We start from the raw sequence: 15,932 nt of genomic DNA, 5'->3' as shown, positions 1-15,932 counted from the left end.
GAGTTGTGACATGGTCATCTAATAGCCTTAGTTGTTTAGTCCAACTTGTGAGTCATCTAATCAACACTTTTAACTGAGCTCATCTATACTTCACTTTTATCCAGGTTTGCCTTAGTCTTCAAGTATCATATATTCTTGTACAAATTGTGCTACACACATATACACTCTGAAGTTTTTGATTTGGTTTACTCTATGTTTAGTGATTGTCTAAGTGTATTGTCTAATCATCCTTAGCTATATTGCATCATTACCTTATTTACTTAACTCTTTTGTTTCTTTATAGACTATATTACTTTCAAAACCTATTTACCATGAGACTCGTCTAATGAGGTTTATCAAGTATCATATATTACTTTCAAAACCTATTTACCATCACTTAACTGCGTATTTTTGTATACTAGGCAAGCTTTCTAGGGCTCGATATATCCATCAAGTCTTCTCTTTAGTTTAAAAATCCTTTTGCACCTAATAAGTTTGACAAATAAAAATTGGATAATATCCTAATAATACATCTTTGGTCTTTGCTCAGAATCAAGACACTTCAAAAAATAAGAATGAGAATACTTTAGAAAATAAGAATGAGAATACAAGTGAGAATAATCGGCAAAAATATTGGATAGAATATATGATCCTTGAAGAGGATTGGTTGGAATCTTTTGGAGCAAAGGCCAAATAACTTGAAGAAGGGTTGCAAAAATCATTATCAAGGTAACTTGGGCAATTTGTAGTACAAGTAGAATGTCGTGGTACAGGTGATGCCGAAGCAACAAAATCCTATAAAGGAAGTGTTGTTGTGGTGAGGGAAAGAGACAGAGATAGATAGTTGCTAGTTTGTGATGAAGAAGGTTGAAGGAAGGTTAGAAGGATCTAAGGATACAAGGAGAGTAGGTGACTCAAAGGGAGGGTGGTGGGAATAATCTACTTCCAAGTTTTGGAAGTGTTTGAATATGAGTGGGTTGGAGTAATAATCAAAGCATGTATTGGTAATGGATTGAGAAGTTAGACAAGGTGGTGAGAAAGGAAAAATCTTCTCATTGAATTAGAAATTATTATACACAATTTCTTCAAAAATGACATATCCTTAAGTTGCTCTTTGTAAACTAAAAAAACATTTAGAACAAACATAATTTTTTTATGCGAGAGATTTGTTGATATATAAAAAATACAACTAAAACTTTCTACAACTTTTTTAAAGATAGTTTTCGAATCATAATTTCACAAGTTCGAAAGTCCAGATAAAATATTCGCATTTACCAAAGAAAAATAAGAGGTACACAGAAGATAAATCTAATTTAATAAATGAGGCATTGTTACAGACTCTAGGCACACTTTACATCATTACAGATTAGTCATAGGGGATCTGTGATTCAATTGAAGCCAATAATTTAGTTAGAATGGGATCTAATGGGAATGGCCATCAAATAGAAAAGAAAAATCCGTCAGTAGACAAACACTACTTCAGCGTGCATAGCACTTCCTTAAGTCACCAACATAGAAGGCAGTGAAATAAACTTGTACAACCGCAACTCACGGACACTTCCTTTGGATATATGAAGCTCCATGCTCCTCATACCTGCCAGAAATGCATTAAAACGATCCAGTGTTCAATTATTACTTACTAGAAGCCTAATTTGGCGCATTTTGTGTTAAAAGAGCGAAAACAAGAAAGGCAGTGTGAATAATGCAGTGGTATAATCACAATTTGGTGAAAGGGGGGATAATTACTCGGATTTGGAGAACCACATTTGCTGGAAGGAGCCAAGAGATGCCAATATACTACCCCCTATCCAAACACTGCATATAAAAGTCATGCATTGAGTTAGAAGACAAGTATATGTATAATGCACCAACAATTACTACCGCATGAAATGTTAATCTGAGTCCCCGCACCCACTATTTTGAAGAGGTATGGAAGCATAACAATAGAAAGGAGGGGCAAAAATTAAGATGGTCTTCCAAAACTAACAACAAAAGAAAACCACACAAAGGATGAAAAAAAGATCTCATTGATCAAACAATTAAAGATCTGCCAAATAAGTGTCCCTGTGAACTGTTTATTCTAAGTGTTAAAAAAGAATAAATTGTAAAATAGGTTAGGAAATTTAATCACTGAAATAGTTTATATTCGGTGTTAAAGAATAAAAACATTGTAAAATATGCCGTTTATGTAAAAAATGAACCCTACCACCAAAGTATAGAAATAAAGCCTTCAAATCTGTAACAAATGCAATGATGAAAACATTGCTTCCCAGATTAATAAAAACGTAACCACTTCATATACTGATTCGTGGAATTGAGGGACTAGAATTAACCATGTAAACAGAAGAAAAAGAAAATGGGAACTTGCAACAAACCAGATTTGTCCTTTGCAGGAAATAACCAGGAAAGAAAAGTAAAACGGTGAAATGATAATGGCGTAAAATAAGTGCATTGACACAAGATAGATAACACACCTAAACCTTCTTTCAGTTGCATTCCCACTGGCCAATACTTTTACTCTGGCAGCTTGAGGGGACTCCTGCAATGGAAATGACATTGTGGTCAATTCTTACTACAATTAATCGTTCCAGATTCTCGAAAAACAATGACAATCACACGCCACCTGCTGAATTAATTAAAATAAATCCAATGTGTTGACTTTTATAATATTACAAACTTAAATGGCTTCTGTGAAATTTATTAAATGTTTTCAATTAATCTTCCCTTGTTAGAATTGCCAGCCTGCAGAGGCTTTAGATAAATGTTTATAATCCAATATGAGCACAATCTTACAGATTACCATTGTACTTTACAATGATGTAAACTTTCTTTCTTGTTAACGTCATTCTGTTAAAATATGAGCCAGATTGAATAGAAATGAGCTTGTTAGTCGTTAGTTGATGAGGTGTTAATCATATATAAACAGAGGGAGAAAGATAGGAGAGGTATATATACATATGTTCATTTGTAGATTGAGCACTAGCTTTTCATGAAAGAAGAAATCCTTTGCGAAGGGAAACAGGACACCCTAGGATTAACAGGGTAGTCTCATATTTCTTGTTCTTTCTTCCTATTCAATAAAACTCTTTCATTTCTCTTTTCAACTCTTGGTTTTTAACAGATTTCATAAAAAATATTAACTTAAAAGGTCACATAATTTCATCCCAAAAGCAAGCATAGAAAAAGATATATACATTAGCACAAAGAATATTTTCAATGCCTTGCAAATGAAAGTTCCGTTGAAGAAAGACCCAAAAGGAAACAAAAAATACAGATTTTCTTTCAAAAATATATTTGTAAGCAACAAGTTGATTTTTTTTAAAATAGAAGTAAAAGCACTCCACAAGCCTTATAGAGAAACCAAATATATTTAATTCTAATCTACAAAAAGGTAAAGACAATAGGTTTCATTTTTCAGCCAATAAATTATAGAATTTATAGACAGATTTACAAGTCCCTCCCATAAAGCCTTGCACTCTGAATAAAATAGACAAGGGGTCATTTGTTAAAATATATACCTCTAGTAAGTCTTTCTCAAGTCGTTCTTTCAGTTGTTGCATTGAAGCTGTACCACCAGCAAGCTGCATGTGATAAAAGAAATCAATTTTAATTTTCCAGTTAAAGAAATATAATGATATACTGATATGAAATGCTTCAAAAACCATCAAGTGATCGTAGACTATACATAATAAGTATGTACATTCAGCAAATAATTGTCAGTTAAGTTCTTCGTAAAAGGTCATTTGACTAAAAATACAACTCAAACAAAATTCCAATCCAGATAAAAGCATTGAGTTATGATGCGTGAAATATCCTGAAACTACAACTTTGGCAACACTTCCACCCCAACAACTGCAACCCAATCTCAAAATAACTCCCAGATTTTCCATAAAGAAAAGGATGCCCAGGTATCTTTTTTTTCAGAAAAATGTGAACTTGCCGAACTAAATAAGAACTACTTGAGTGTGTGTGTTTGTGTGTGTACGGTAAAAGAAATAGAAATAAAATGTAAATCAACTTTACCAGTATACTACTAAACAACTCTCTTCGAATGTCTACATCACACTTGTTAATGCTTTCAATGACCTACAAAATGGTAAAACAATCAGCAAAAGCAAGTCAGGTACTTCAAACAAACACATTAAGATTGATAAATTACCATTTGAGGAAGGCCACGAACTAAAGGAGCAATTTCAGCAAAGCTCTCCATGCCAGGAATTGACTGTACACACCATTGACACAATAAGAAAATTAGTAAACAGAAGGGAAGGACAGGAATATGTTAAAGAACTGCAGAACATAATAGAAGCACAACAAAACATGGACCAGACAGAACACGCAAAATAATCGACCACCAGCCAGAAGATTTCATTCTCCCACAAGCAGAAGAGAGGGAGGAAATTGCTTTAAAAAAATTTTAAATTGTTATTTACATCACACATCCAAAATCAAATTATTTTCAGAAATGGGGCATTGCTAGGCGTATTGACAATTATGCCTTTGAATTATTTCTTTTTCATAATATGGCTTGAATCATTATTTATTTTTATGTTTATATTGCAAATTAAAGCTACATACTGATTATTTAGTTTTTTTATCAAACATATAAAATTTATGACATTGCAAGTTATTGATCAAGAATCCTATTACTCATCAATGTCACCATATATTTAGATTAACAATTTGATAAAGATGTCTTCCATACAATTCAAATAGTGATTTGACAACCAAGATACTTATTCTAAACCAAACCCGACCTCATAACAGTACACATCAGCTATATTGCCCAGTGTAGTCAAAGCCTAAAAGGGCACTATGAGCAAGAGTCCAAAGCTTTTTTATCTTTCTAGTGCAGACTTTTTCACTCCTTCACTACTTAAGACGGACGTGTTCCATACAGGAACCTGACTTGGGCAGTGAAGTAGACCCACCCTAGTCCATAAAATTGTCAGCTTTCAGAAAATGCAATTGAAAAGACTCCCCTTAAGTGAGTGTATCTACCCTTAATTTTAGACTACATCATTACCTTATCCACTAAAATGTAGAGGTGAATACATCCTTATGCACTTAAAAGACAAATTTGCTTTAGAGGAGAAAGATAGTTAGTACAAGAACTAGTTCAAGATCATGACAAAGCAGAAAAGGAACATCATGAGAGGTTTCAGCGGCTGGAGAATTTGATTAGGAGACACACAGTAGTCGTGGAAAAGATATCTTGTGGTGGAAAACCATCTAACGACTCATCCACAGTGAATGAAACAATTGGACCACGAGCAGAAGATAGGGGCCATCCAAATCCTCATTCACGGCGGAGGAAACTTGTTATTCCTGTCTTTGCAGGTGAAGAAGCTTATGGGTGGACAAATAGAGTGGACCGGTATTTTTGGTTGAAGGAGATTGTGAAAATGGAATATGTATTACTTGGTTTTTTTACACCCTTCTCCTTAATCCTATATTTATAGGATTAAGAGAATGGAACACACCTCACACACACTCAGATACAGCACATACACACTCACAGCTCACATACACTTAAACACAATAACCAATAATTCTAACAGAGATAATAGAAGAAAGAATGCAAGCGGTGAATGATTGCTTTGGAAGGAAAGGTATTAAATTGGTTTCAATGGTGTGCAACATGTAACCCCAATCCCACGTGTGACGCTTTCAAAGTTGCAGTAGTAGGAAGATTTCAACCCACTATGTTAAAAAATCCCTTTGAAATTTTAATCGGATTAACACAAACTGGTAGGGTCGAAGATTACATAGATCAATTTGAACAATGTGGGATTCTTGAAGGGCATTGAACAAGATTACTTGATAGGTACTTTTCGTGGTTCTATCAAAATATCATAAATTCTTTATATTAAATGAACAAGACAAACTAGTCACATCCATGCATGCAAGCCACACACCTGAACCAGTGACGGGTTGAAAAGAACATCTGGAATCTTAAATCTGTCAGCTCCAATTTCAATTGTCCTGCATGATAAATAAACACATCATAAACAGCAATAGACAAAAAGTTACAATAAGAACCAGAAGCAGCAATTAGGCTATGAAGTACAAACGGTAGCATAGTAAATGAAAGAAGATATTTTGAAAGATAAAACAACATTCATTTCATCCTCATCCATGTTTCAATGAACAAGAATAACACCGACTTACTGGCCATCAGGAAGCTCATACGAGGTCATTGGGATGTTTGAATATGCACTCTCTGTCAAATAAAGGAAAAATAAAGTTTTAATGTACAGGACTATTGAACTGGTACAGCAAGTTTATTACTAAACCAGATGATAGAAAGAACATCATATGTGGCCTAAGTGAAAGGTCATAGATCAAGATGAACAAATTACATCAAAAGAGGCGTCACATGTCAAGTTATCTAAGAGGTCTACACAGAAAGGAGGACGAAGCAATAAAAGAATGCCACAATAAAGACTAAGAACCTTTTCCACATACCATCAAAGAACAAAATAAAACACAGGAACAACAATATGATTCAAACAAGAGCATGGTTTCAATAATATTCAAAAACATTATACAAGGTGCCAAAACAAGGTAAACAAACCATCGTAAGGAGTATCTGGAGCACGGCACACACATTCCTTGACATCACTAGCAATCACCCTCTGCCATGAGAGAACATACATAAGATAAAGGAAATGCAGAAAGTTATGAGATATTACATCGTCATTCACAGACCTGTGAATAGAGTTTGTAGCTTTCAGTTGTATTTGGAAAATCAAGATCTACCGTCTGCAAGGTTCGGAAAAAAAATAAAAATGAGATATAATCATTTATGCATATGATAGCAGTTGAGATCATATAGAAAGGTACATGCAAAAAACTAATTATGGTGCTAATGAAGTGAAACAACAGGCAATTTTGCTCACCATCATTTGTCCCAAAAATTCTACAAGTTGTTTTAAATATTCAATGAAATAACAACAGGTGCAAGGTTATACTGTAATTGAAATAAACAAAGTAAGAAAACTACAACTCACTCTTTCTTCTTTGTTCTGATCCTTAATTATATACCTAAAAACTAACACCATTCCCTCCTTTATGCACTTGAGAAAAATAGATAAAAGAAAAGAAAATGAATTTGAGAGGACAATTTTCCCTCTTTTATGTTCTTGTATTTATAATTCAATCATTTAGTTAATTGAATTAGAGAAATGAGACTAAAGGGAAACTCACCAATTCCTTGAGAAGCTACTTTAGATCCATTGGCTAAGGTTATAAAATGAGGTGTTTTAGGAAAGGAGATAGAAGAGAACAAAGAAATAATTCCATAAATATAATGAGATGAACATGAATCAATTAACCATGAATTGACTCTCCACAAATTGTGAAATGCAAGTTGTTGTCAAACTAGGAGTTGTAGATTATTGTGCTAGGATGTTGGATTTCAACCTCAAATAAGCTTTACACTCTTCATTAAAGAACTTTGGCTCAGAAACTTTGAACTAGAAAATATAGGCTATCTTGTCAAGAAAGCCATATTAAGAGTAACAATTCTCTTGGGTGTGGCCCATTCTTCTACAATATGTACATTGTGGATACCCTCCTCCTTTTTCACAAATACAAATCAAGGCAAAAGACTCAACAGATTCTTGAATATTTCTACTCTTAAGAGTTGGAACATGAAGAAGTTGTGTCGTCAAGTTTTCCATAGAAGAAACTTCTTGTCCAATTAAAATTTGATCTCTAACATGATTAAAATTTTGATTCATTTCACAGAGGATTGTTACCATGTAAACCTTACCCGACTTCAATTTTGTCTCTTCCCATTAGTCAACTTCCAAGAACATCTTCAATTCCTCAACTGTTATTTGAGTTTCAGCAATAAAAGACATTGTCATTATTGTACTACTTTAGAGAAGCCAATGATTTTGGATATCATTTGAACAAATGTTTTGGGCCCCTTTCCAAAAGGTGTTACAAGGTTTGAAAGACCTATAAGAGAGCTCAAAATATTTGGATGCACAACCACCACGGTTGGATCACACTTTGTTAGGTTTATAGAGGAGGAGATTCATTGGAGAGACACAACACCGATGAGACCTGAGCCCAACCACATAAGGGATTGATACCACTCTCAACCCAAAACTTTAAGGCAATGGGTTAATGGGTCTTCATCCTTATATGGTACTCCATTTTCTCATTTCTACCCAATGTGAGACTTAGACTCACACTTGGATTCCCAACAATCTCCTCCTCAAGGATGAGTCTCTTCTACATTGGTACCTCCTCCTTCAACGGAAGCATTCCCAACCACGAATACCCTTTTTGTATCGTCATTCATCTTAACAAGAAACGCTTATCTGGAACCCTTGCCAGGAAGACTTTTCGATACAAGGACCATATTGTACTCATTTGAACCTAACTTGGCTTTGATACCACTGTTAGGTTTCATTGATATACCGTCACATATGTTGTTTCCCAACAACCTTCTTGAGGAGCACCGGACCCAAGCGACGGTGAACAAAAGTCTAGCAATAGACGATGACCAAATGGCAATTTCTTTGTCGAACATAGTCAGGCAGAGTGGGATCGAGTCCCTCTAATTCCAACTTAAAATAAAAAATAATGAGTACGATTTTCTCTCTCTTAGGTTCTCATATTTATAATGACTTTGAAATATCATATACAATGTATGAAAAGAAAGAGAAGAGAATAAGAAAAGACGTACCTAGGAACTAGGTACAGCAACTCTTCAATAAATTATATTGAAGACAAATTATTCTAACATATACCTTAAGTTTAAAATTAATTTCCTAACTTGAGCAAATATTTGGTACAATGTCAAAATTCTAGTGGATTAAACAAGAGACAAATTATTCGGTTCAGGTCACTACCAGCAGTATACAGGCACTTAAAAATTTTATCAAATTATATCCATAACTGAAAACAGTTCAAGAAGAATACTCAATTAAAACAGACAATAAAAACCATATTGCAACCATCCAGAAGTTCTTGAGGAACAAACAGTACCGATAATAACCAAGGAATGGAACTCATCACGCTTAAGTTCAAATTTTAAAGAGAACAATAGGAAAGAAAAGTCTGGATGCCTCACACTTTAATGATTGCAAGCAAGTTGAATAAAGAAAATGTTATTCATAAATCATTAGGTTGAAGACACATTATACCTGAAACTCTCCAGGGCGTATTTCCTTTCTCCTAAAGGAATAACGTGGTTTCATCTGTGACAAAAAAAAAACAGGGAAATCTCAGGCAGATGAAATCAGAGCATCTTTATTTTATATGATCACTGACAAATATAATAAGTAATGTTTACCACCCACCGTAATACCCTTGCTTTCCAAGCTTTTCATCAAGCAATCTGTAAGAAATTCTCCTCCAATTGGGGAAGTTGCCACAGCCTTATGTTGTAAACAAAATATACATATGAGCAGACAAAAAGACCCACAGTATTAGCCAAATCTCAAATATAAATGCTATAATGAAACCTAATTTGACATGTGTGTATGTCGCACAAACATAACAGAATGGCAGATATCATGCAAAAGATACATGGAAAAATATTAGTTTGTAAAATGCCTATGCAAGCAATAGTAGCTCACCTATCCGTAGTCCTTCTCTCTTACAATTTTGATAGTAGTTGTAGTTCCATAAAACACAATCAAATGACTGAGTAACAATATAGAGACTATGGCCAACATATAAGAGCACCAGTTTATTCTTCAAGATTTCCTTTCATACATTTGATGTATATATTTCGCATTGTTAATCAAATAATCACATCATTTCAAATTTATCTATAACCCATGTAGTGTTAGGAGATCCTTTTCAAGTACCCACTTCATCCTTCAAGCCTTAAAACCTTTCTACGGAGTGGTGCATACAGTAAATTGGATTGATGCAGGTTCTTATAACAATATCAAAGTCAAATTTAATAAATTGGATAACAAAACTAAATATTGAAATTCCAATGTGAAGTTTATTGGATTCAATAATAAGGAATACCTTCTGAATAACATAACCATCGTGTACTGGTGCAATTGTAGTGGACCCTCCACCACTGAAAACAATGGAATAATGAAAAAAATGTTATGTTTCTGGCATGTTACTTAACATATTAGAAGTAATAATAAATATTGAACTTTAAGTTGCACTCTTTTTCCCTCACCTTTTCAATTTTCTCAATTGAATACACTTAAAAAAATTTTAATTTAGTCCACCCATTCCACTATTTTTAATGCAATATTCATTGCTTGTTACCAAACCCAAATGATTACTATAAAATGGTTTAGCAGGAAAACAAAAATCTTTAGACATGTTAGCACATACATAACAGAGAAGCTTTCGAATTGTTATTTCTCAACTTAAGGTAGCATATTATTTATTTAACAATGATTTACAATAAGTAAAACCCTGTTGGTATTTATTTCACACACTTAACTGTAATAATTGTAAAGTTTCTATTCCAGAACTGAAACAAAAAAGTATAATTTCTTATGTGTCATTGTCAACTCTTGATTCAGTGATTTCATGCACGTGAAACTATCTTTATCTTGCTACTAAAGCGAAATAGCATGCTCTCTGAGGCTTTATATGACTACTGCTTCCATCAAGTATAAGGGAACACAGGCTGAAGAGGAACTTTAACTGTAAACGGTTGTAACAAACCAGACTAAAACTGATTGCATGGAATTGAGTGTCTAAACTACATTATTTGTTCTCTAATTCCAAATTCCTACTTTTGTTTTACTATAAATGGTAAAAGCAAGCCATGTAAGGTAGTTAAACAACACAAGGACAAATATAACTTAGGCCTTCCAAATATAATATTTTGAAAGGTGAGCAATTGTTAAACGAAAATGAAGGAAAACACCATTTTTCACAATGATACTGCCACAGAATAAGAACAAAACTACCATTGAATAACCCCATGATCTCTTACCCATCAACAACCAATGATGTAGCACGCCCTGATGCAAAGGAAGTCAGAACCTGTATATGAACACCAGGAATAAACTTTCAGAACCTTTTCATTCTCACTCCACTACAAATATTATTTTATGAAGTAAGCGAAGCACTAACAGCATTCTTTGCCAAAAACAATGCAGGTGCTTTGTACTTCTCAAACATAAGCTCCGCTGTCCTGCAACAATAAAAAACCAAATTGCTAGTACTGACACTTTAAGATGAGCTCATAATTCTAGACAATAAATTATAATCAGAATACCTTTCTCTCTGCTGTTGAGAGTTTGAAGAAGGTTCTGCCAGGAGCATAGGATGCTCTTTAGGATCAATCAATAGGCACTCCCTACCCAAAACAGGAAGCATGCCCAATCAATAGCATTCTCTTCCAAAAAGAAAGAATGTGCAGCCAGTGACAAATAAAATAATTCCTAAGGTATGTGAAATATGTAATAATAAAAATAAAAAAATGCAAAAAATTGTCAAAACCAGACTAGAAAAAGAACTAACAAAAAGAATATAATATCTTAATGTTGCACAGTGCATCAATTGTCCCATACCAGAATGCATATGAACTAAGTTATAATCAAATCGTAGCACTTAGCCTATTATGCTCTCTTATGTAGAAAGAGTCGCACCCTAACTACTAGCTATATTGGCATAGTGATAAGCACTCGATCTAACAAGTGATATCAAAGTTAAGGTCATGAGTTAAATTCCTAGAGAGATAGTTGCGAAGGGAAAGAGATTATTGCACCAAACGTCTCATAGTATTGACTAGGTATGCTAGGTAACAATAAAAGAGATTGGTTCGTAGTGGGGCAATTATTGGAGGGAATTGTTGCAAGGTGCATCCATTGTCTCATGACAGGGGTCAAATGGGTCAAGTCACAATAAAATGGCACTTAAACTACCATGCTCCTATGTAGAAAGGATTGCGTCGTAACTATTAGCTATAGAATTTCAGTATAATGGTATGTGCTTAGAAGTACCTTTTCTCTATCTATCAAATTATGATCTTTAAGAACAATCCCGTTTAAGCATGCACTTTGGCTACATGGTTCAAACAACATATAGAGCTATATTTAAAACAATGTTTTTAACAAATCCATTTTAATGTTAAGCTTTTTCTAATGGTACATCTACCCTTCTAGTTTGCTATCTTCTCTTCTCCAAAACAGTGCTACTCCAACTCTTTATTTTGTCATGCATCTCACATTATCATCTATGGAGTACTTGTCAATTCTCTTTTGCAATTTGTTGTCCAGCATTCACTACCATACAAAGCTTCATTGACCATATAGCTATTTGATAGAATTTTCTCTTTTAGTTTGAATGACCTTAAATTATATATATGTTAACTTCACTCAGTTTGATTCATATTCACTTCTCTTCAATTTCCCCCATTATTTTCTAAGACAGATCCAAAATACCAAAGGTGCCACTTGTGGTATGATGTGATCCCCAAGTTTAACCTCCCAACTTCACTCTTGCTAACTATCCCTGTGTTCATGCTGTGTTGCCAATCCTTACATGAAGTAGAAGGGCTGACTGAGGCCTTGTACACCTAAATAAATGTAAAAATATGATAAATATTTATGTAAGGACCATCAATGTTTGGAAAAGAATCTTCATTGCTATCAAACATTTATTAGCCACCATTAACACCGAGCTTTCTCATGTATTTATGTTCTTTAGATATAGGAACAGATCAGCTATTATTTGGACCAATGCTTTAGAGAGGAATCATCAAATAATCAAAAAGGAATCACATGCACTTTATCAAATTTCAACTATATCTGCAATAAAATAATCAAAGGAAGAAAGGAAAACAACAACCCTACAATACATATCTCAGATAGTTCAGAAAATTAGTACTGACCTGAAGGCCTGATCCCATATGCTATCAACAATATCCCAGTCAGCTACAATTCCATCCTTGAATGGAGACAGCACCTGCCAACACAAAAATATATAATAATTACAAATATTCATTATTCAAAATAAATTACTAATCCTAGTCCAATCAAGAAGAAAACCAAAAGGGTTACCTCCATATGATCTCTACGGTAGCCCAAGGACTGTGATCCTACAAACAATTTCCTCTTTCCCTTAGCCTTGTCAGAATCAGCATTTTTAAGATTATTCTTTGATTCCCCAACTGAGGCAGAGTTCTTCTCGGCATCATCATCTGCTTCATCAACATCCATTTGATCAATAGCTCCAACAACCTAAGTTCACACACACCAAAGACAACCACCAATTCATTATCAACAAGCAAACTACCCATCGGTTTTCCAGATACCTTCCAATCAACTACAATTTTTAAATGCACCCAACTACACTATCAATGAGTAGTAGCCGACCACCACACGAAAATGCCAGTGCCCACTTCATTATGAACTCAAAGCATAACAAAATTCAATACTCCATCAACAAAAACAAAACAAAATGCAAGCAATTTCGCCCTACCAACAGAAACTATAAATGGTAAAACAATATCAGAAAAAACAGTGAACACACAACAAATCCGAAATTTCAGAAAAGTATAAAGTGGAGCGCAAACACTTACAGACGGAAACACGGCCTTGGGAGCATCTTCACCGGCATAACCAGCTTTACACGTGTGTGAACCCAAGTCAAGTACAATAGCTGATACTTCATCTGGGGAATCAACCAAACAAAGAAAATTGAGTTCACGTCTCAGAAGGAGAACGAAGACGATAATAAGGATAATAGGTTTGGATACTCACCACCGCCATACATGGCTGTGACTGTGCTACAAACTCGACAGGTGAAATAGGGTTTCTGAATTTAAGGTTTAAGAATTTTCTCTCTCTAGGGTTTCAGTAGAGAGAGAGGGGAGCTGCGGCGAAATGGAAGGCCGCCGCGGGAATTTCCGGCGAGGTCAGAGGAGGAGGAGGAGAGTAGAAGTGAGAAGCGCGCGCGATTTGAAGAAAGAAAAATTAGGGTATGGTTGGATAAACCCACATAGAAACCATTCACAATGGTTTTCACCCTTATGCCCGCTTTCCAAGCCTCTAACATTTTTTTTTTCTTAATTTATTTTTGTTTGTAATAATTTATTTATAATTTACTTATTATCTCAAGTTATTATGTCTAGTTATAAGCTTAATACTAATGTTGGTCTCAATTTTTGTTAGCTTTATTCAAAATAATCTTATTTTTTTAAAATGTTCAATGTAATTTTAAATATCATAATTTGTATTCAATTTAATCCTTTTTGCAAACGTCGTTTAAATCGTTAACGACCAAATGTCTAATTGTGCAATCAGTGAATGACATGTCATTTAACTGTTGACGTGGACAGTTTAAGGCGTAGTGAGGTGGATGTGGCCAATGAGGCATTGTCACGTAGGCCCCACCCAAAATTAGGGTTTTAGATTGGGGAAAGGGATCTCATGCACCTCTTCTCTCTTCTTCCTTGCGGCGCAACTTAGGGATGAATTTGCAGTTATGTGAAGAAGCTTGGTGGTGTTGTGGCTGACGAGATGGTGGAGAGGTTGATGACGGTGATCCTTGCGATTGCACGTGGTGTTGCGACATGGTTGAGATTGAACGAAGAAAATGTGTGATGATTGGAGGCGATGTTGATGCTTCTCGCGTGGTCGCAATTCTGTGTGCATTTTTTGAACTGGTTTCGCGAAGGAGATTGCAACTCTGCAATTTTATGGTTCGCATGGTGGTGGCGGCACTAAGGACTTGCGATGTTGATGGTGGCGACGACCTGAGGCAGTGGTGGCAAGGTAGGCGTTGCTTGTGTTGCGAAGAAGAAGTGGCAAGGTAGGCGATGCTCGCAATGAAGGGGGAGTGGTGGCGCATTTGGGCTTCACAACGGCAGGTCGGGTTTGATGGTGGTGAGGTGTTGTCCATGTCAACCGTTAAATGACATGTCATTCACTAATCGTACGGCTGGACATTTGGTTGTTAACGGTTTAAACGGCGTTTGCAAAAAATGACTAAATTGAACACAAATTACAATCTTTAGAACTACATTGAACATTTAAAAAAAATTAGGACCATTTTGAACAAAGGTGACAAAAATTGGGACCAACAATCGTATTAAACCTTAATATATAAACAAAATTAAAGTATGATATTTTTAAAAGTGTACCTATATAAAAAAGATTTTAAAAAAATATTATCTCTCGATAATATTCATGAATAAAATTGTTGTAGTTGTTTACTCATATATATAGTTCGTTGGAATTGAGTTTGAAAATTAAAATCAAATTTTAAGATTGGTAAAAGAAACATTTCCTTTCTTCTCCTTTTGCGAGCCCCGTCTTTCTTAACCTAATATTTCTCAAATTGTGAGTCTTTCTCAAGCCTCATTTCTCATAAATTTGTCTAAAAATCATATTTTTTCAATATCCCAAATTTCTAAACCTTTGTTCCCCATGCAAAATGGCCTCAAAATCTCTAATCAAAGTGAGGTGAATCTTGTAGCTAAGAGTGATTAGAGGCAATGTGATGAATCAAGACCACTCAACAAACCTATCACTCGGAGTATGGCTAGGAAGATCCAGGAAGCCTCTATGGTAAGTCATTAAATATACGTAGTCCTAACATGGGCTAAAGAAGTTCATTGTTCGTACCAGCCTCAAAATAATTTGTAGGGATCAAGGACTAAGTCGCCTAACACCTAGATCAAGCTACAAGACGATTTCAAATGCTTACTTTAAACTGGGCCATCCAAACTGGGTTACTTGGCCATCAAAATCGAGTTGTTGGGCCTTATTTTAAAGAATAATGGTATATTGTTTCACAATAGTATTTTCTTCATTCTACACGTGGTTTCAATTTATCAACCATGTTGCTTGTCACTTATAAATGAATTTGTGAATCATCGCAGAAGTCCATAACTGAATAGCAAAGTGCCTGACTTCCTATAAATGTCATATTCATCACCATTGTATGAGACTTTTGTTTTACAGAGAATTCCTATTGCGAGCACTCAAAAGTTTATCTTC

General features: G+C 34.8%; 1 protein-coding gene across 2 annotated transcripts; it reads right to left on the bottom strand.

The window, feature by feature from the left end:
• Positions 1-1,271: 1,271 nt before the first annotated feature.
• Positions 1,272-13,952, bottom strand: LOC108347674 (actin-related protein 4). 2 transcript variants are annotated; one of them, XM_017587070.2, is made up of 20 exons: positions 13,692-13,952; positions 13,511-13,602; positions 12,990-13,169; positions 12,821-12,894; positions 11,204-11,284; positions 11,059-11,119; positions 10,919-10,968; positions 9,982-10,036; positions 9,300-9,377; positions 9,144-9,197; positions 6,691-6,744; positions 6,557-6,617; positions 6,151-6,202; positions 5,898-5,964; positions 4,139-4,201; positions 4,003-4,065; positions 3,498-3,560; positions 2,454-2,518; positions 1,726-1,794; positions 1,272-1,573 (listed from the first exon to the last, which is right to left on the bottom strand). In XM_017587070.2, exons 1-20 carry the CDS (start codon positions 13,702-13,704, stop codon positions 1,528-1,530), a joined length of 1,341 nt encoding a protein of 446 aa, XP_017442559.1. In that variant the 5' UTR covers positions 13,705-13,952; the 3' UTR covers positions 1,272-1,527. The 2 variants fall into 2 exon arrangements, with proteins under 2 accessions (XP_017442559.1, XP_052724494.1); XM_052868534.1 differs by lacking the exon at positions 13,692-13,952 and having other exon boundaries at positions 12,990-13,129.
• Between the last annotated feature and the right edge of the window lie 1,980 nt (positions 13,953-15,932).

The sequence above is a fragment of the Vigna angularis genome, chromosome 9 (assembly GCF_016808095.1).
Source record: "Vigna angularis cultivar LongXiaoDou No.4 chromosome 9, ASM1680809v1, whole genome shotgun sequence".
NCBI classification, from domain to species: domain Eukaryota; kingdom Viridiplantae; phylum Streptophyta; class Magnoliopsida; order Fabales; family Fabaceae; genus Vigna; species Vigna angularis.
Note: the sequence above shows the minus strand (reverse complement) of the source record. Positions and strands in the feature narration are given on the sequence as shown.

Bases quoted from the DNA above. Each gene is read 5' to 3' on its own strand.
- LOC108347674 (XM_017587070.2), bottom strand. The intron at 13,170-13,510 runs GTAAGTGTTTGC...GTGTGAACTTAG, and splicing joins CCAAGGCCGTGTTTCCGTCT to GTTGTTGGAGCTATTGATCA. The intron at 3,561-4,002 runs GTAAAGTTGATT...TATCACATGCAG, and splicing joins AGTTGTTTAGTAGTATACTG to CTTGCTGGTGGTACAGCTTC.